General features: G+C 47.6%; 1 protein-coding gene across 5 annotated transcripts in view; it reads left to right on the top strand.

Moving 5' to 3' along the window:
* The first annotated feature begins 3,130 nt into the window (after positions 1-3,130).
* LOC119458444 (acyl-CoA:lysophosphatidylglycerol acyltransferase 1) overlaps positions 3,131-21,432 on the top strand; it is a 154,807-nt gene continuing 136,505 nt past the window's right edge. For all 5 annotated transcript variants that reach the window (XR_007468037.1, XR_007468038.1, XM_049671215.1 and 2 more), the window contains exon 1: positions 3,131-3,264. Coding sequence is in view for 3 of the 5 variants with exons in the window: in XM_049671215.1 (XP_049527172.1) it covers positions 3,145-3,264 (120 nt within the window). In the remaining 2 variants the exon portion in view is untranslated. The remainder of the gene's footprint in view (positions 3,265-21,432) is intronic.

Below are 21,432 nucleotides of genomic sequence, written 5' to 3'. Positions count from 1 at the left end.
AATGAGTTCAAATAACGTAATTTGAAGAGGGCCCCAGATAGCCGAACCGCCTAATTGCGTTCATACTCAGGAATTGTGGACGTTGGCCTCGTGGCCATCTGTTGAACTTCCCCGCAATGCATGAGCTTAACTCGATGGGCAGCACTTTTAAAATTGACATTTCGGAAGACTGCCAGAATTTCAACAACTTTCGGTTAGCAACTTCGAGAAGGTAGACTCTTCTTACAACATACGTATTTACGGCGCTCATTCGTAGTTTTCCTGGTGCGTTATAAGTGTACTAATCTTCACCAAACTTCTGCTACAACGCAGCAAACACGTTACGAACAGTGCCGTAAATAGGAATGTTAATAAAAGGGGCCTGCGCTCTTGAAGTTGCTACATGAAAGTTGTTGAAATTTGGGCCGCCTTCTGAAAAATACCTTTTTTAATGGTTGCAATTGGGTTTCGCTGGCTCACTGCGGTGAATTTCGGCGTATGGCCGAGGGGGTAATGTCCAATATTCCTGGGCATGTATAGCGAACAAGTGTCTTGTAGAGTGTTAGTCTAAGTGTACTGGAGCAGAAATCCACATACACAGTCGACATTGGAAATCACGCAATAGAAGTTCCACGTAAGGAACTATATTGCACAATACAAAGCCCAGTGATAAAAAGCCCTATGTACTTGAAGAGGTCAACAAAGCCAACACAGGAACAACAGAATGAGCACAGCACCGACCGCGACAAAACAACACCGAGAAGAGGTCGTTATTAAAAAATAGAAAGAAAGTCTAAGAGTGCTACCACTGTGGACCACGAAAACTAAAAAAAACGTGGAGAACAGTGTGCTTTTACATCAGCCTGATACATCTGCAGAGTGAAACGTCCGATTCACCTCATATAGAAGACGCGCCAACAATGTGAATAAAGGAAAAATTCGAATACCAATTATAGGGATGTGCGTCAGTCACTAAAAAATATCTCTGCCTTGGAAAAGAAAATAAAGCAAACAGAGACATTACCTGTTGGCGCTTGGTGAGAGCTGGTCCAGAGACTCTCGCCGTACAGCTCACTGAATACGAGTAAATGGGACCCGTCCACTTACTCTGCGCTATCACAAGCGCCATGCTTTCCGTTTTTTCCGTGTACCTACAACGTCGAGTAGAAAATGGTACGACCAGCACACATGCAGGTTACGCACGGTTAATTATGGACGATAAGTTTCACCAGGCCCCGTATGCAGCTGTTTCACGCAGCCCGCATATGTTTAACTACAATATGCAGCATGACAAACTGCGCTGTAAAATAAAAGGCAAAGAAACATGAAAGCAACTAGAACTTTACACTAATGCATACAGCTGTCGCATTCTGATGGCTGACTCACACGTTTGCGCCAAGTGCAGCTGTAAAGAAACAATCAACCATTTTTTTTCGTTTCCGCTGCCACTATGCCTGCTTCGGTAAACAATGCCAGACCCTTATAAGACTACGATAGTCTTTTTTACCAAAGCGAAGGTCTTAGTCTCGCCCCTCAGCTGCTCTGAAGGCCACCTGAGCTGTTGTTCAGGTGCTGAAGAGGACAGACTTGGGTGTCCATTGCTGTAGGCACGCGGCACCTTGACATAGTGCCCGCGTGTTCGGCGTGAACTCTTGCCTTTCGCCTTTCACTCGCAATTTCTCCTCCCCACGTGTAGGGTAGCAAACTGGACGAACTCTAGCCAACCTCCCTGCTTTTCCTTCTCTTACTCTGTCTCTCTTTTGGTCTTGTAATCTCACTAATATACGTATAGCCTATACGTAGCCTAATATACGTAACCTAACCCTCAAGGGATACCAGAAACATGTATGGGCAACATGTTATGGGCAATATGTATGGGCAACATATATGGGCCAGACGTCACAATTTTCGTTGCTGATTTTGTTCGTCGAAAATCAAATAAACCTTTCACCTATGAAAGTTCAGTTTTGGAATCGGTTCTTGCCACTGCCTGCCGATCACATTGAACGTACATATTTTTATATCCGCGAGTGACTGTTAAAAGGGATTCGCTCCACTGCTTCTACACAGGCGCTCGTCGTATATAATACACATGGTAAGAATAAGCTGTCAGAAAAAAAAATAACACTGAGTAGGGCAATGAAGGCCCTCAAAATTCGATAAGTTGGTTGGAAATCAGAATAATCGCGCACGGCCGTTCATTTGCGCAGTAATGCTTTAGCTTCGAGGCACCAGCTACACGTGTCTTTCGAGGTCGGTACAGGATAATTTTTTTCGCAACATCCTTGGCATAAAATTTTGAGGGGAAAGCTAAGCTGGCCCCTCAAAACGACAAATACAAGCAATCATGCGGCAGACGAAGCACCGTCCACGAAAGGAGACGCGAGCGCAAGACACACTGACATAGATGCACAGACACAGTGAAGTCTCTGTCACTTAAGCGTGGGAGGTTTGTCACAAAATTAAGAGTGTGTAGCTAAACTATGTTTACCGATGGACATGCACAGGCCAGTTATAGGCAAACGAGGCATCGCCGCAGGAGCAAACGACGCGCGGCGCGTGATGAAAGACGCGACTGCAGCGCCGGTAGTTCCAGCCACAGCCGCTGCGGCCAAGCCGGCCGGTGGGCGCACATCCATGCAGAGCTGTGAAACTGAAGTATTGTTAAAAATGCTGACAGCGCAATTCGTGACTATCAGTGTCGGTAATTCAAACATCGTCTAGGTACTTCATTGGCTTTCCAGTTTTGCGTTTGTTTTGGACCTTCGAAAAAACGCATTGAGCAAACGACGGTATTTCAAATTCAAAAAGAGCGCGCTTTCGCCTTCGCGTTCATCCCTCCACGATCTGCCACGCGAGTGCGCCCAAAAGCATCGCCACGCGCATCACGCGACGACAGCGCCGCCAGCTCTCTCTCGTCGGCTGCCCGCTGCGCGCACGGCGAGCCTGGCAAGCCTCGCTTTCCCCACTTTCTCCACTTCGGTGCGGTGCGCTCCCCCTCCCTCAGCGTCCGTCGCCGTGCGCAGCGCGTTCAATGGTGGCGACCGCCGCGTCGCTGCTGTGTGTGTGCGCACTACGCCGAGACCGCCGCTTGTGCTGCCCGTGCGGTCGCCGAATGTGCCGCGACGGTCACCCGTGAGCCCGACGTCGATGCAGGATGGAATAATGATCTCTCGGGGAGGTGCGACGTTGCCGCCCAAGGCGGCGGACGGCGGCAAATATGGCACCGCCAACAGCGGTTCTCCGACCAACCGCGGACTCCACCACAACGCGGGAACGCTTCATGTGAGTCCTTCCCCCGCCACTTCCGATGCGGCTCTGCTGCCGCAGCGGCGTTGCATCGCTACTCTTTCGACGACTCCTTCGCTGTGTCTACGAAAGAGCTGCTTGCGAAACCAAACGCGGATCTTTCGCGCGTGATGGAATCGCACACGGAACGCTGACGCTATCGTAGAGCCGAAACACAGAGGCGTGAAAACTTGGGTCGCGCACCGTAGGCGCTTGCGTGCCCGTCGCGAGCATCCGAAGCCTTTCTCCGCACGCTGTGTCGTTTTGATGCGACGTCCCGGCATTGACAAAAGCCCCGTTTCTTAGCGATCTCGGTTACGTTCTCAGATCGGCTGTGGCTTCTTAGAATGAACGTAACCCTTTCGACGATACCGGCAGTGCCCGAGCAAGCGCCAGCGGGCGCAGCTTTAGCGGCCTTCGAGAACGGCATTCGTGCCCACACAGCGCCGATGGCAGAGCCGAGGTTTGTTTCTTTCTCGGCTGCTGCTGCTGTCGCCCGTGCGTTGTCGGGGACGCTCTCGCCTTCGCCCGCCTACCCTCGTCGTCTTTCCGGTCGCACTCGCAACTGTGCCGGGCCGTGCATCATCGGCAGCAGTGGTCTGTCGAGGCGCTTTCGTTTTGTGATGAAACATTCATAGGGGTTGTCCGCTGAAGGCCGATGCCGTCGGCAAGTTTTTTTTTTTTTTTTTTACTTTTTTTTTTCTCGCGCTGCTGAATGCCGACTGACGTGGGCCCGTTGGGTGTGCTCGGCATCCTTAATACTCTCGCCGCTTGTTTTCTGTCCTTTATGTAAAGCTTCGCACTGTAGTGAATTGCCGCCGGCGCTTTCGGTTTAAAAGCGTGTCATTCTAAGCTGTGAAAAGTCAGGGATCGACTCAAAAGCGCCAAGTTAAAAACCCCCGCCCCGTAGTATTCGTTTTTGCATTTTCTGGTCGCACAACGACGTGGAAGTGCGACCAGTTTGTTTCCACCGGATAATAGTCGCAGCGCGTAAAACGAGGTCAGTGAATACGGAAACTGCGTGCATGGTTAGTCGCCGCAGAGACGCGACCTAATACGAACACTCAAAAAGAACGTGTAAGAGGATAAGTTGGTGTATAGCTTGGTCAAGTTGGTATTTAGGTTTATGTTAGCCCATTCCCTTGCTTGTTGCTTCGTATTTTGCGCCAACAACGTGTGTAGTCAATGCCAACACTCGGCTCACTTTGCGACCTGTACTTGCGGACAAGCAAGCGCGCATATTAACAGTAAGCTCGCAAAGGCACGTCGTCATTCGATCATTCCACGTCTCCCTTCGCAACTTTCCAAGCGTCGAGCGCGTCGACATCGAGCGATTGACGCGGTCTAAATGGAGGAGGCAAAAAAAAAAAAAAAAAAAACTGTTTCTCTTCGATCGCCGGTTGCCGTTCCTGTAGTGTCCGTGCGTTTTCTTTCTTTTCTGCATGTTTCTTCGTTGCCCCGTCGTTACGTACTGCAGAGGCAGTCGAATTGAGCGCTCGATTGTTGTTGCCTTGTATTCTTCCATTACTTTTTTTTATCTCCGAAACTGTCCCGACCGGGCGCACATGCGCCCGGCACAACGACAATCGAAACGGGCCGGGCGTAGGAAAAAATAAAAACAAGAAATGGCGTTGCGTGAGTCCCGAACAGCTGCTGCATCGGCACGCGACTTTCACGAAGCGCACAGTGTGCTGGGGTTGGAGAGAGCTTTGGAGAACAGGGCCTTTCTGATGCTGCTGTCGGCGCTGTTTCTTTTATGCCTCGTCGTTTCAAAGGCGTTGTGCAGCGATTCGTGACAAACACTGATGCGGCGGTTGCTGCCGCCGGTTGGTGTGCGCGCATCGGGGGCGATTGTCTCGCGCGCTTTCTTCGGTCCGTTCGTTTCGATGCAACTTCTGACGACCTTGCCGAAGGAGAGACGGTGATCAGGAAAAAGGGCTAGTGAGGCAATCCTTTCTTCTTGGCCTTAGTGTGGGCGTTTCGTATTCGTTTTCGAAATGGGTGACTGTAAAAGAGGCGGCTCGTTTGCTGGCCTGATAGGCCCTTAATCGTGCTTAATAAATGCTGTTCGATAGCCGCCCCTACGCCTGTTCTTCGACGACACGTACCGAGACTCCCGGTGAACTAGGCGGTTGTGCTTATGGAACGCAGCGAAGCATGCACTCATCCTGGTCACGCTTTATACGACATTGGTTACTTTGGACTTGTCGGCTATAGTTGGCATTGCATTGGGTACAGTGTAACAGTGTAAAGCGCATCCGAAACACACAAGACGATAAAAAAAAAAAAAAAGGCTTCCCTTCTATCGACTTCACTTAAACTGTGCTCGAGTCCGTTATTTCATTTCCCGGAGTACAGTCGAGTCCAACGATCGCGTCTAAAACGAAGTGACCGCTATAGCGAAAAGAATATCTCTGCCCCGGTTTCTATTGTGAGTTGTGCTGTGCGTTACCTTTACAACGAAATCACCTGTATAACGAATCTGTTCGCATGCCCCAAGCACTTCGTTATACAGGCGTTCGACTGTGGTGGCTAACAGAGCCGTTTTTGCGCTAGCTAGGTCTGTGGGGAGCTGCTAACTCTTGCAGTAGAGGCACTTCTTTCTTCGGCAACCTCTTCATATCCTCCCGAGTACCAAAGACAGCTCAATGTCAGTGTCGCTTTTCAAGTCTGTTCGTAGCACTGACTTGTGCGTTAACATAAAAAAAAATGTGGTTGATCCCTCTTATATAGGAATCGGTATAGAACACGAAAGTGAAACGTGTCTTCACAGAAGTAGTGTAATGTTTATTGCACATTGATATATATAATGTCTATTGGTGTTTTGTGGCTAAAGCGCCCTTAGGCGTTGATGCACCCACGCTGACGCCTGGTGGCACGTCTCCTCCATCACGACTACCAACGTCGATGACCATGAGCAACCGTCGTGCATATGGAAGCTGCACTACGCTGCACACGCTAGCACAACGCGAAAGACGAAGCACGTAACTGACACACTAATACAACGCGCAAGACAAAGCACGTAACTGAATCGTCACCGAGTCAAATCAGCGCGTACAGCGCGTCGTAATTGCAGCCTCCACGATCAACTTCAGAAACATTTTCAGAGCTAATTGCGGAGGCCACGCTCCGCTGTGCTGAGTACGGTGAACGCCACCTGGCGTTGGTAGTGCTTCTTGATGCCAGCGTCCCTTCGAATGCTGGCATCGAGGCGTCGTAGTGGTGAGACCACCGAAGCGTTCACTGTCGGTGCGCGTTAGTGTCATAATGCAGTACTTCTCTTTTCTGCTCGTAGGCGGCGGCACCGCCCCGAGCAAGAGCGCGGGTACACGGAGGAGTGTTAGATATATAAGGCGCGTCTGTGTAGCTCTCTGCAAATGCGTTTGTGGCGCAATGGGTTAAACGCTCGGCGATCTATCGTCGCGGACCGAGAGGTCGTGGGTTCGATTTCCAGATTTTGCATGTTTGTGGAACTTTTTCTTCTGGTTTCTTTCTTTGTATTATGTTCGTGTACATTGTAAGCTGACGTATTTCCGTGACGGAAATACGTCAGTGAAGTCTTGGTGGACCCCGGCATAAAACACTTTCGTGTTAAAAAAGACTGATTTATTGGTAACATAGCAATATAGATGTCAAAAGCGCTTTCTTTGTGCATATATAGGCAAAGAAACCCCCTCTATATTTGATAGGATAAAACGTGCTTTTAATTCAATAACACAGAGATCAAAACGCTAAATCGCGCGATACTGGGCTGCGTTTTTGAGAGTTGCATCCTTGATTTTCAAGCAATTTCGAGGTATGTCGAAACGGACCACTACGGGCTATATGAAATTAGTGCCAATTTTCTCGAAAGCTGGCGGCACAGAATATAATTAAGCCACTTTCACGGAGTCGCGCATGCACCTGACGTCATATCCGAGGTGGATGCGTTGCGTCGTCGCTCCGCCTAGTTAACCTTTAGAATGGCTTAACGCAGTGGGGAGTACGTTGCACAGGCCCGGGGATCCCAGGAGGATTCAGCAACCCTTTAAACTCTTGAGCAGACTGTCTTTATATTTAAAAAAATAGAAATAAATAAAAAAAGAAAAGTTCTTATGCAATGATGGCGGTACGTTTCAGTTACAATTTTTACAGACGGCGCTACGTTACACGTAACAAAGCAATTAAAGGGCACGATGGTTCCATACTGTCCCGCCATGAAGAGGAACAATTAATTTTGCAACGTTTGACATTTGCAATTAAAGAAGAGCGTTGCAGTATACAATACGCGTCGCTCTGACACTTGGCATATGCTATTCATGAATGAATGAACTTTATTTCCCGTTTTTAAAAAAAGGAGGAGGGGCAGGGGAGAGTTACTCCTCATAATACCTTCTCTAAACAATCCATGACTTCGCTCTCCCAGTGTTGCGGCCTAGTTTTATAAATAGTCAGCAGATGCTTTACAGTACTCTGAAAAAAAAGAAAAGAAAAAAAAAAGAGAGAGAGTTCTTTCAGCGAGATGTGTTTCATTCATACGTTGTGTTCCTTGTGCGCTGTGAAATACTTCTATTTCGATAAATTCATTGTCCGTATAAAGTCTCGTAGAGTATAGTCATATGTACCAGATGTGTTTGTACAGTGCTTACAAATGGAAACGTGAACAGCAGCAAACGCCTGTTACTCGTAATTACTCGCGTAATTACGAGTAACAATTAAGTCCGGCGTGTAATCGCTGTGTGGCCGGTTTCTATAAGCATGGAGTCATCCGAAGTGCAGTCTGCAGGTTAAGCCACTGTTCCAAATGCAGGTTAAACTGGCAACGTAATGACGTATTAGAGTTGATTCCGAATGTATCTCGTTTCAACTCACGACCTTTGTTCTACATTGCACAGTTATGACCTTTGTCATGAGGACGGCTGCTTCTTCCTTGTGCGTTTAATATGATATACCAGGCACGCCTTCCGGCTTCGATGATTTGCGATTTTGCCTATAGTCGCCGGTGTCCTTGAAACCTGGAAAATGCCGTTTTGACCGTCTACATTTTGCGGCGCTTTTTGGGTGGGGGCAGTGGGGTGCATTTGGAACCCCATACCTGATTTCGGTGCTGCCTTGACGGAAGGTTCATCTCGGATGCTTCATGCCCAAATAATCATGAATCGCGGGAGTGCTTTGTGTGCACTAAAACGGCGAATTGGCTCGAATGCCGTTTGCGGCGCTTAAATGTAGTGGTCATATTCTGAGAAGTGCTGGGGGCACATTTTTTAGAACTATAGGGCATTTTTTTGTTGTGTTTTGTTATTGCTGACACTGGGCTAAACCAAAACGTTCAGGCAAAAAAAAAAGGGGGGGGGGGGATTTTACTTTAACGGCAATACCATAAAAAGTATAGCCACATCCGGTACAAAACATCCAACAGATGTTATCTATAAAATTGCGTGTCTTTTTCTCTTTTTTTATTTTTGCGGGGCAATGAAAGGTAAAGTTTCACGTTTTTTTTTTCTAATTATTTGCGTTTCCGTGACATGCTAAGAGCCTAAATGTACACCATCACGCTAAGCGACGGCACAATGTGAGTGTTTTAAATGTAATAAATTTCGTTCACATTGGTTTAGCGATCGCATAATGAGACAGTTCCAGCTTTTTACATACGATTTAACACAAAGGGCCTCAGGGAAAATCTCCTCCTAAATCTGCGCAGCGTCGGGCGTAGTCGGGTTTACTGCATGCGTGGACTGCGTTAATTAACTCGCGATGTTTCCACAGTGAAGCGATCCGACTTTGTTATTCCTAGCCTGCACGCACCGCCTTTACCGGCCGAGTTGGCTGCAGAGCGCGAGGTGGCGGTTTCGATTCTCGGCTGCATGGGTGCGGAAGTTAAAAAATGAAATTCTTGGGTTTGACGTGCCACAACCACCATCTGATTAAGAGGCACGCCGTAGTGGGGGACTGCGGATTAACTTTGACCCCCTGGGCTTCATTAACGTGTACCCAATGCACGATAAACGAGTATTTTTTTTTATCGAAATGCGACCGCCGAGGGACGGACTTGATCCCTCGATCGCTCTCGGGCTTAGCACCGCAAGGGGGCGGAATGCAGAAGTTCTGGTGCAATGGCAACAATCTCGAATTTTCGGTAATGTTCTCAAATTTCGCTTCGTGCTACGATTTTACGAATGCTGCATCAACTTTTGCGGAAAGAAAATGTGTTCGTCAAAAAGCTTTAAAGCTGTTGAAAGACGGGGGCGGCGTAAGATTTTAAAATAGGCATGCAAAAAAAAAAAAAAAAAAGAAATTCCGACTGTACTTGCGCAACCTTCTTATTAGCCAGCAGACAATGCCATTATCAATATAGCGGAAGCGGAAGTGCTTCGAGCAAGTTTATTCTCCGAAGGCGGCAAAATTGACAGCAGCAAGGCGCTTAAAAAAAAAAAAAAAGACTCTCTGGGATCTAAAAACAATGTGTCCAGTCTTGGCCACTCTTCCAAAATGGCTGCCGCTTGTGTTGCTGCTTCTGAATGTAAGCAATCGTTTGTAAAGCGTCTACGTAATCAACAAAATGTGGGTGCCGAGGGCAAGCTTTAAAAGAAATCGGGCAGAATTCGGGTAACGATGACTATCCAGTTATGCTAATTGCCAAAACGCGTCGTGTCTGAGGCGTTTGCTGCACCCGGCCTCCTTTCTCGGGCTTACATCTTGACACGCTCCGACACCTGGCGACGCCGCCGTGAAGTCCGCGCGCGCCTAGTTGCACAATGCGCAGTGACCCGCGTTGGCGTCAAAGAGGTTCATTGAAGAGCGGCCCCCATACCCACCCGAAAGTGCTGTACATATATTCAGGCTGCACTGCCTTGGGGCTCGGCGCGCGTTCTTGGAGGGCACTATCTTCGGGATCAGGTCGGTCATTTTTGGTCGGATAGTTAGATAGCCGGAAAGAAAACTGGTCTGAGTATGGCCTAGGATGCTATTCGCATTAAAAATATAAGAATGCGTGAGATCGAGATTTGATCCGGAGCCCTCCAATGCATCGACTCTCGTAACCCACTTGTAGAGTAGAGTTTGGGACGTCTAACCTCACAGTTTAAATTTCCTTTTTTAAACACTGCCCTTGGTTTTTGACGGTCGACGTGTACCAGTGAATGCTAAGGAAGCGTGCGCGTATAGAAGCATGCTTCATATATTGTCGCAGTATTGCGCTAAGGCCTGTATTTATCGTGTGCTCATCGTGACCCATTTCAAGATTTATACAATATAATTGAGTTCAGCGTGGGAAAGTTGTATGTTTTTTAACGGACAGCGCCTTCCTGTCTGAATATTGAGACCTGATTTTTTTTCAGTTTCTGTACTTTTGCGTTGTTTTTGCTTGTTCATTTGATGATTTTGGTGTGTGTGTGTGTGTGTGTGTGTGTGTGTGTGTGTGTGTGTGTTTAGTACGTATATTCGACTGTGTATGTCTTGCCCTTCGCTCTGTCTTAAATGTGCAAGTGCGTCGACGTTTCCCTAAATTGTTGTCGATCTTCCCTTAGCTTTTCGTGCATGCTATCGTTTTGCTCAGTTGCTTGCGGTTGCTTGCTGTTGCTTTTCCGATGTAAATTAATTTATGCGTATTTCTATGTATGGGGACTGGAAAAACACACGCACACGCACATTCGTGGGAAGTGCTTTTTGTGAACTTCAAAGAAACGGTTGTCTGAACTCTTCCGCCGAGCCCTCCAACAACGGAATTCCGTCATCGCCCATATTGCACTTTTGGTAATTCAAAGCGTCTAATTAAATAGAACAAATAGTCCTTGCGCACTTGTAGCTTTCTGATATTGAGGTACGCGTAAACCAAAAATTTGCATATAAATATATATATACTACAACCTGCGGTGAGGTACTGCGCGCGTGCGCCCAAATGATTTCGGCGACCGGCGTTGGAGACTCGGCAGTTACACTTTCTCAGAAGTGAAATAGAGCCGCTGTTTTCTCCAGAGTGTATATCGTATGTCGCGTTGAAATCTCCTATAATGGCGCACGAAGGACTAAGCCGATTCGTGTATATTTATAGCGGTGTCGGCGTCGTAGCGAGACTTCAGCCGTTGTTACACAGTCCCGCGTTTTTCTATAACGCAGTCAAGCTGGACCTTATAGACAACAATACGGCGTCACGCACATACAGTTGTCCTATATATCCGCTGCTGCTCTATGCGTATAATCCGATCTAGATAACTCTAAGCCTGACTGGACTAGCCGTACAGCACTATATGGCGGTCCCGATGACTTCGATGCATGACCTCTATAGGTTATGCATCGTTAACCTGTGGTAACGGTTTATCCTATAAATGTGGTCAGTTGATCCTTGTATAACTGAACTGGCTGTACGAAGTAAGAGGATCACGTTCCTTTTGGTAAGCGCGCGCTTAGAGTATGCTTATATATGGGGGAATGGTAAAGCCGACTTGTTACTCGGCGCGGGCAAGCGTGGGGCGTATATATACTGACCTTGCGTGATATCTGCACGTGCCGCGAATGACTTTTATCCTCCTACACACGGACAATCGGTGCACCGATGGATGCGCCCGTCGAGAGCCGCCGAGATGGTCGCTGTCAATCTGTTTCGATTTACTCGGGAAACCGTTTCCTCATGGTCATATAGTGATCGCGCGTGCCACTGTCGTCTGCTCTGTGGCGTCTCGCGTCCAGGCTGTCGTCTGCTCTCTGGCGCAGGCGTATAGCCGCTATGCATGCGCAATTTTCGGCTACGCCCGCAAGCAGTGGCATAGCCAGAAATGTTTTTTTTTTTTTTTTGTGCCTGGACAGGACCCCTATAGACACAGGAATTTCAGGGGGAGGGGTTCACGTGCCCGGTGTTCTCCCCCCCCCCCCCCCGCATACATCCCATCTCAACTGCCCCCCCCCCTCCCCCCCTGCTCCTCAAATAAAAAAAAAAAAATAAGGAAAGGAAACCATTTTCCCCATAACTCCTATATATCCAATAACATCGTATGAGTTTGAGTTTAATCAATCACATCGTACATGAGAAATGTGCATTTGTCGTTGGCATTTGGGAAAAACTGGTTTTTATATGGGGCCCTATATGTTTCATACTGGATTATTGGATATGTGAGTTATGGGGCATATGTTCTTTTTTTTTTTGTTCAACTAGGTTGTGATCACTGCGCTGTAGTATCCTTTGCTTTGAGAGTGGACGGCTGTTGAGCGTCTCTAACGCGCTGTAGCGCCTGCCTCTCCGTAATCGCACAATTCAGAAATGTGTGTAAGGCTGGGAAAGCGATCCTGACGGGACAAAATTATTCCTCGCTTGCTCGGCTCTTCTTTTTAGTCAAAGCAGAGTTCGAGTTCGTCTATGGTGGTCTCCTGCCTCAGCGACGAGTTTTTTTTTTTTTTTTTTCGTTATCGGTGTATACAGAGGGAGGACGCCTTTACAACTAAATGACCTCTATGACGAAGTTGTAATTCTTGTCCAGGTTTTATTGGTAGTGGTGCGGTGCGCGACACAGCGAAGTCGCCTGTATCACGAACGGTATCGGAGGCCCCAGGAGCACTTGGTTACACAAAGGCGTTCGACTGTGTAGTCATCGCGCCACCGTTTACCACTGCGCGTGGTGTAAAATGAAGTTGGGAGAAATTTCCATTGACGAGGGTCTTTGTGTGGAAATCAGCCGCTGTTGGGAGCGGTCGTCAAGCGTATACGCTAGGTGACGTAACCCAGAAAGGGTGCGGGAAAGACTGCGAAGTAGAGAAAAATAAAAGTAAACGGGAACTGGAAGTGAGGCCGCGAGGATCGAGGGGGGTTGTCACGTCGTTCTTCTAGCGGCCGCTGATGATGGACCCACACGGAGGTAGGCTTACACACGCCGTTGTTGCTTCCAGCTGCTGCTGCCGCCTTACTGCAGTCGGCCCCATTCCGTCACTTCGCGCCGCTGACGCATGACGTCACCGCATGACGTCTCCGTCGAGCCGCAACGGGACAGGCGCCGTGGTTTATTCCTGCGTTTGTGTTGTCTCGCTCCAGTCCCCTCTTGACGCCTGCTTGTTTTCTTTGTGTATTCTTTTTACCTCTCTCGCTCCATTAGTGGCGTTTGCGTTGCCGTTCCGACGTGGCTATGATGTAACGCGGCGCTAAGCGTTCTTTTCGCTGCGTTTTTCACGCTTTGCTGAAGCTGATGATGATGATAATGATTATCTATGGGCATACCCTTTGAAACGGGGCTGTGACAAACAGTCACCCAGCCTGCCCGATTCAATCAGGTATGCTATATACATGATTTTTATCTAGCATTTCTGTATACATCTCATTAAGTTTTTGTTTCCCCTCAAAATGTACCTTGTAGCGCTACCTATATGACTGTAGGAGACAAGTAATATCAATATCTTTCCTGTTTTTGTCTCCACCAGTACTCGAAACGTCTCTCGCTTATCTTGACTGCTGACCGGTTGATGCTTCCGTTCACTTTAAACCCAAGCGCTTCTGGAAGGTGACGGTGCCCACTGTTCCCACTGGGTGAATCCCTTCGCATTCCATTAGGATGTGCTGAGTGGTCGCCGGATACTTGCTGCAGCATGCACATTCCTCGTCTAGTTCCGAATACTGTTTGCTCCGGTATGTTTTTGTCCTTAGGCGACCGGCTTGAGCCTCAATCAGCAAGGCACTGCCCTTTGTGTTATCGTACAGATTTTTCCTTCTAATTTCTTTCTTCTCATTCTTGTAAATATCCATGGTCCTTTTTTGTTTCCAGTCTTTGCATCCAATTAACTCTCTACGTGTCTCTCACTTTCTATATCTGACTGACTCCTGGTTCTCTAATTACAGTTTCGATTACCCTGCACTTGGTTGCCAATTTTCTTGACCTCTTCCTCCATTCTGGGTCCACGCTCTTCATGCGTGTACAGATACTTGCGCACATCAACTGCGGGGACGTGCACGTCCCCGCGTGTAAGGGGGACAATACACACAACAGCCACGCAAGCAAACATTGATCATTTTGTACAACTCGAAACAAGCAAACAAAGATTACGGAAGAAGCAACGCGGCATAAATAAGCGAAAAAATACGCTAGGTGGCAAAAGGTTGTCAAAGGTATGTACTATTGTGAGTGGTTTATGGCTGACTGTACTCGCGAACGAGTCTGCCGACGTATCTGGTGGCACGTGCATGTATGTTTAGAACGAGAGAGGCCACGTGATGGGATAATGCAGCATACATTAGGAGCAACCACGCCTTAATTGCGTCGGTCATCGCGCAAGACCTTGATGGTTCGAGGAATGATGAACAGCGCGGAAACAGCGATGGAGGCAAGCGAAGTGAAACGTAGTACAAGGGGTATCGGGTAAACGTTGGAAGTGTGCGCGTCCGAGAATGGCGCATTGTTCTGCTAGCGCTAACAGGTACGGACAGACGAACGAGACGACGAGGCGGACGGTGTACAAACCTCGACTAGTGTTTGACTGAGTCAGCAGGAAAAAAAAAAAGAAGAAAAGAAAAAAAAAGAAAGAAATACCGAACTCTTTCTTGCAGCGGGATGCCAATCTGATCAACTATAGTACAAAGAAAGCCAAGCTATACAAGCGAGCCTCACACACCCCCTGCAGGAGTAGTTGAGCGGTTTATTTGCTGGCTGTTCTTCGTAATAGTTCATCACCGATCCCGTCAGCACGTTCCGATTGACGGCCTGTTCATACGTCTGTAGCCGTAGTCCTACTAGTATACAAGCTGACCCCCAACGTGGAGCCGGTGCAAGCGACGTGACAAACGAACACTTGCGGTTTGCTGACTGAAAAGAAACCGTTTTGAGAAGGTATTGTGATGAGGAGCACCGAAGATAACGTTCATTTTATAACTTTTTATAATTACGTTTCCAAGAAACACAAATGAAAAGCTGGGAATCCGATGCAGGGCTACGTTGTCGATTAATAATTGGCAGTGACACGTACCCATTCGGAACACGGCGGGGCACGTTTCGGGAGCAGAATAATATTGCAGGCAGTATTCGCGGTAGCCCAGGCTGGCTATGGCATTTAACGCTGCTGAGCTCGAGGTTCTGGGTTCGATCCCGGTCGCGGTGGCCGCTTTATAATGGGGGCGGAACGCAAAAGCGTTCGTGTGCTTAGATTTAAGTGCACGTTAAGGAACCCGAGATGGTCAACATTAATCCGAAGTCACGCACTATGGCGTCGCCTCGTAATCATGCAGGTCGGGCTTTTGGCGCCTGAAACACCAAACTTTGATTTAATTTACAATCGCAATGTGTCCCCGCCGTAACACGGAATCAAGCCGGCAACCGCCGTGTTGTCAACTACCCCTGGAACGACGTTTTAGCCTCAAGACCACTTGTGTCGTGTATTCAGGAAGTGTAGTATTATGGTAGGCATACCTGCCGTATTACGCAGGAGCCAAGCGGGACACGTTTCCGCGTGCGATACGCCGACGTGTCGCAATCGTAAACCAGATTCGACAAGCAAATTGCGACGCGTCAGGTTTCAGCGTTCGCTGCCAACTTGCAGATGCGCCGCGCGTCTTACAAATAGTTTGAATTGACGTCATCGTAACCGCCATCTTGTGGTACTGTAGCTCGTTAAGAAATTGCGTAAACAAGAAGCGTGGCAGCAGGACAGACGTGTCTCGCGCCGAGGTGACAAATTCATCACTGCGATAACGCGGTGAAAAAAAAAAAACTGTCGCCGTCAAAACGGCAAAACAATGTACGCGCGATGATACGATGCATGGCGTCATGGCGGCATCCTTGGGCGCGATGAGAGGCATGCGCGCCCGTGACTTGACTTGAAAAGTGTCTGTTAATTGAACACCACGCCCCGCGTGTCTCGTAATTTGAAGGAAAAATAAAGACAGGGTGCGTACAGGTCCTTTAAATCCTTGAAAACCCTTGAAATTCAAAAGTGCGTTTTCAAGGCCCTTGAAAATCCTGGAATTTTTTTTCCTTCCTTGAAAATCCTTGAATTTCGTGAGCAATGCACTCTGATATCGACATTGCCACCTCCTTTCTTTGGTATATAGGCGTCTATCTGACAAACTCCCCATTTCAGAAACAATATACCGGCGCGAGCACACGTGGTTCCGTTTTGGAGAACTGCGCGGAAAAATTATAAGGCTCCACCGCCTCAAACCGCGCGCGGAGCGAGAGACCCGTGCCGCGCTTCGGTGCTGGCTCGGCGGGCAGTGTTTACGATGCTTTCGTCACCCTGTCGTTCGTTTCACTCCTCGCCCGTCGGTCTGGTGAAGCTACTGAAGCTAAAGAGAGCAACTTTACCACTGATGCTCAGTGCCTTTGGGTGGAGGTTTGTTATAATATCATTTATGATAACGTAGTATAAGTGCAATAACATTATGCTGAATGTTTTGGAAATGTTTGATGGACCAATCCAATTAATACTGCAGAAGCCTGAGCAGCTGTTGTGAGTGGTAACTCGTTGTGTTAACTTTTAATATTGCGGACTTGAGAAATGATTGACATGTTTTATAAAATTGCAATATACATCTATTTGTTATAGTATATAATGGATGTGTAGCAAGGCTAGACTGAATGGTTTGGAAATGTTGGGTAAACTTGCCCAGTTAATACTGGAGAAATCAGAGTAGCTGTTGGGAGCATTCATTCTGTTTTGTGAACTTTTTTTCGGTATTGTTGTGAACTTGCAAGGCTAGAAATTAGTAACGTCATTGGGATATACATCTATTTCTTTTTATTTTAGTGCAATAACCCTATGCTGAATGTTTTGAATACTTTTGGTGAACTTTACCCAGGTCTATACTGAAGAAATCTCAGCCGCTGTTGTAAGCGTTCATTTTGTGTTGTGATCTTGAAACGTTATCAAGGCTAGACATTTTTATAATAATTGTGATATACATTTATTTATTGTAAGGGCAATAAAACTAGTAATTTTTGTAAATGTTAGAGTAACGAAATCCTACTTTGGATGCCACTTTGAGTCCTTGAAAAACCTGTGACTGGTACAGGAAAGTCCTGGAATATCCTTGAATTTTTGCCTTGGAAACCTGTACGAACCCTGAAAGAGATTAAAAAAGTGATTTTAGTTGCACTATAGTAGTAAATTGCGTTTCTGTATATACAATGCTGCAAGAAGTGTCAGTGTTGCCGTGAGAGGAGGCTTCGTAGGCCAAGAAGACAGGCAGAAGAAAACGAAAAGCCAGTGGAGACACCGCCTTGGAGTTCACGCGCACCACCTAGCCTTGACTACAGTGCCTAGAATGAACTATACCTTGACGTCATGGATTGTGATGGTGTCTGCTGCGGTCAATAATGTGTAAGCATGGATTACGGTGTAGTATGAAAGAGCTAAAGACGGAAAATAGCAACTGTCAAGGACATTCACTGAGCCGCAGCTGCCCAAGTAAATAGTTTGAATTGCATGCCGTCACCCTAACTTAACCGAACTAAATCACCCTGCTTGTCAGTGTCGTATATAGCCGTCAGGTCTCGCTAATTTCGACTAGTTTCGAACATTCAACTAGCCTCGAAACCACGCGAAAATTAAGGTCAGACCACCCGCACGCTTACCAGCGCGCGCTGACTCCTGGCGGCTCCTGGTTAGACGCCTTGGCAGACTTGGCTTCGTAATGAGCTATTATTGATAACGCTTCAAAATGCGCAAGCTGGATGTGGCTACTATCCGTCTCGGTTGACGTTAACTGTCCGCCGACGCTTGGGTTTCGGCGCGCGAAAATCAAGAAACGAAACGTTAACCTTCACTTTCTCTTCTAATAATCGCGAAATTAACGAGAAAGAGAGTTTTGAAAAAAAAGTATACATATTTTAACGGTCCAAAGTGACGCAGCGTTTCTCTTTAGTGTCCCTTTAAGCGCGAAACGCGCTTGTGTCCATCTGTCGATGCGTATGTATATATATATATATATATATATATATATATATATATATATATATATATACAGGGTGTTTCATTTTAGCTGCACCAAATTTTTCAAGATAGCCTGTGGCAGATAGCACAGTTATAATCCTTGATCTAAACTACGCGATGAGGTAGCCATTACTTCCCCGAGAAATAAAAACGCCTAATTGAGTAATTAGCATAATTACGCTAGTTAACTTTTTAATTGATGATTTTACGGCACATCTTTCAATCTACGAATTATAGCCGCTGAGTTCGCAAGGCGTATCCGCTTGGAACGAAGTCTCAGGACTGAACCAGTTTCGAGATATTAATTTTTAACGTGTCCGAAGAAATGTGTGGGCGTTCCAGTTAACTTTTTGAGGAAAACGCTGTTTTATGCATTGAAGCACAAAGTTAACTGGAACGCCCATGCATTTCGTCGGACACTTTGAAAATTATTATCTCGAAACTGGTTAGGTCCTGAGAATTCGTTCCAAGTGGATACGTATCGCCTTGCGAACTCAGCGGCTATAATTCGTAGATTGAAAGATGTGCCGTAAAATCATAAATGAAAAAGTTAATTAGCGTAATTATGCTAATTACTCAATTAGGCGTTTTGATTTCTCGTGGAAGTAATGGCCGCCTCATCGCGTAGTTTAGATCAAGGATTATAATTGTGCTATCTGCCACAGGCTATTTTTGAAGATTTGGTGCAGCTAAAATGAAACACCCTGTGTACTTACGGGCAACGACAGCATCCAATAAGGCTGCCACAGGTTGCAGCTGTCAAAGTATATATTCACCTTTCCGACGCTTCATCCGACGGATCGGATAGTTTTTCGCTGAGACTATACGTGGTCGTAGCGGACGGTTTTTGCTCAAGGCCGTGCGAGGAATGCCAGCTGTCCAGCCGCTGATATCAGCGGCGTTTCGCCGTCACCGTGGTGGTTAAAAAAAAGGAAAAGTGCATACCTAACAGGCTGGTGGCATCTAGGTAAGGCGAAGCCTAGTGTACTTGCGTAAACGACGTTTCAGGCCGTGTTTGTAGCTTGCTTTTTGTTGTGTTGCTCATATTGAGCACAAACCCGGCGCCTCATGTCTGATGGTCGAAGAATGTCACGCGCCACGTATGCCATTAAGCGTGCTCTGTGTTCTAGAGGTTACGGGCGAACCGACGTTATGTATACTGGCAGGTTTTATGTCCCGATTCGTTGTAACGCCGGTTGGCCTTTGCAGTTTCTGTTTACTTGAACGTGTTTTGGGGCAGATTTCGAGGTCTCTTCTAAAGAGACGCTTGTCCCTTTCGCAGATATTACGTAACGCCGGGTCTCTGCAGTGCTGGCAACTTTATTTTCGATTCCTGGCCGCCGACATCTTGGGCATGTTACGCGAGCCGTTTCTCAGTTGTCAGCGCGGTGACGTCGAATTAACGGGCTCTCGAAACGCCGAACGCCTCGTCGCAACTTCTTTCACCCACGCAAATCGACCGTATATAGATATAGTTCCGTGCGTGCATTTTTTTTTTTCTTTTGTCAACGCCGGCCGCGGAAGCGAGCGCGAAACGGGGACCGAGCTGCTTGCGATTCGTCTTTCTCGATCGGCGGCAGGTGTGTTTGTTGACATTGTGCGTCCGAGTGTAGGAGCGCGCTGTCGCCGATGTGACTCACGCTCGCAGCAGCGGCAGCAGCCGGCCGTGTTCACGCCTCGCGGATTCTCGTATAGCAGTGTATCGCGCTCGCGCGGGCCCGCTGATATATCGCGGTGGAAACCGGCGGGGCGAAAGGCGCTGCGTGCCCGAACGGCGGAGCGCAACAGCTGCTCGCCAAGCGTGCAAACGGCGCTCCGAGTTCCGCTGTGAACTTGACAGCTGTGGCGAGGTTTTGTTTCGGAGAGAGAGTGAGGCTGCACGGAAACGACACGCTGCCCTTGACGGAATATATATTAAAAAAAAAAAACGAAAAATAAACAAGAACACTTGCGTTGCGAGACGTTCCTTGGTCGTTTAGGGTTCCTCGATGCGGATAGTTATCGTTCTCGAATATGTTATTTCTTCGGTTATGTCTGCCGCTCGTACAATGGAAGTTGAAGTGGTGTCGGAGCGGTTCGTCGTTGCCTCGGGGTACTTAACCTACATTTGCTAACACGAGGCGCCCAGGAGCAACCCTACGCGTTTTATTCCACGCAGAACTCTGAGCTCTTGTAACAAGGGGCGGGTCCACGGTAGCCTCCAAAGGAGGACCCTCATCAGAGCGTATACTATATACAAAAACACCTCCCTCCTCTGTGCCCTCACCCTCCGTTGGCCCCGTGACAAGATTGTTTCGGCTAAATGAACCTCGTGTTTGTTCTGCTGTGTTCTCTCTCCTGGTCATTGTCTCGGCTGTGTGTACTCATTATGGTTCGTTCGACCCTAAGCGCACCATTTTCAGTGACCGCCGATTTCAGCGCACGTTATAAGCCATAAACAGCAACACTAGTCAGCTCACGGTGCGCACAGACATCTTATCTAATTGTACACAATGTTGTATTATATACTGTGCTGTGCACCCACTAAAAAAAACTTGGCGTGTGTTTCAAACGCCGACGACATCTCTATCATAATCGTCACCCCTGCAGGACGAACGCCTCCCCCAGCGATGCTTACTTATTTAGCCTTGTGCTTCGTCGGCTGACTGCATGCTATATCTATGCCTGCGAATTTCCTAATCCCCGTCACACCATCTAATCCTATCTCCGTCCTCGACTGCGCTAATCGTTTCCCTTGGCACACTTTCTCCGTTACTTATAATTTAAACAGCGGTTATCTGCCCTGCACGTTACCTAATCTGCCCGACTCCGTTTCTCCCTCTTGATCTCAACAAGGATATCGTCCATTTCGTCTTTTCTCTCTATAATTCGTCCACGCAGTATGCCGCCGCCGTTACCTTGCGACACTGCGTTCGATCAACACGTGCATGCATCAGTTTCTCTTGTGGCGACCGGCTGCATTGCTGGTCGTAGGTTTATTACGTTCACTGTATAGGGGAAGAACAAAAGGGGCTACAATAGGGCTAAGCGTGGCTCACTACATGTAAGCTCCGCATGCGAACTGGTACTATAGTAATTGATTGCAGATGGGCCCGTGCAGATGGGCTCTCGCGTTACCACACGACGTATAAGGAACACTCGGGAGCTACCTCCCTTGCGTATATGCATATATAGTAAGGCGATCCTGCTTGTCATGGCGTCTCGTACTCTGGGCTTGCTCAAAAGGAAATTAAATATGTATATATTCGCGCACATATACATGCTTTAAACGTCCGGAAACGTGTCGGT

This window comes from Dermacentor silvarum, chromosome 7, assembly GCF_013339745.2.
Source record: "Dermacentor silvarum isolate Dsil-2018 chromosome 7, BIME_Dsil_1.4, whole genome shotgun sequence".
Lineage (NCBI taxonomy): Eukaryota > Metazoa > Arthropoda > Arachnida > Ixodida > Ixodidae > Dermacentor > Dermacentor silvarum.
This window is presented reverse-complemented; position numbering and strand designations above follow the sequence as displayed.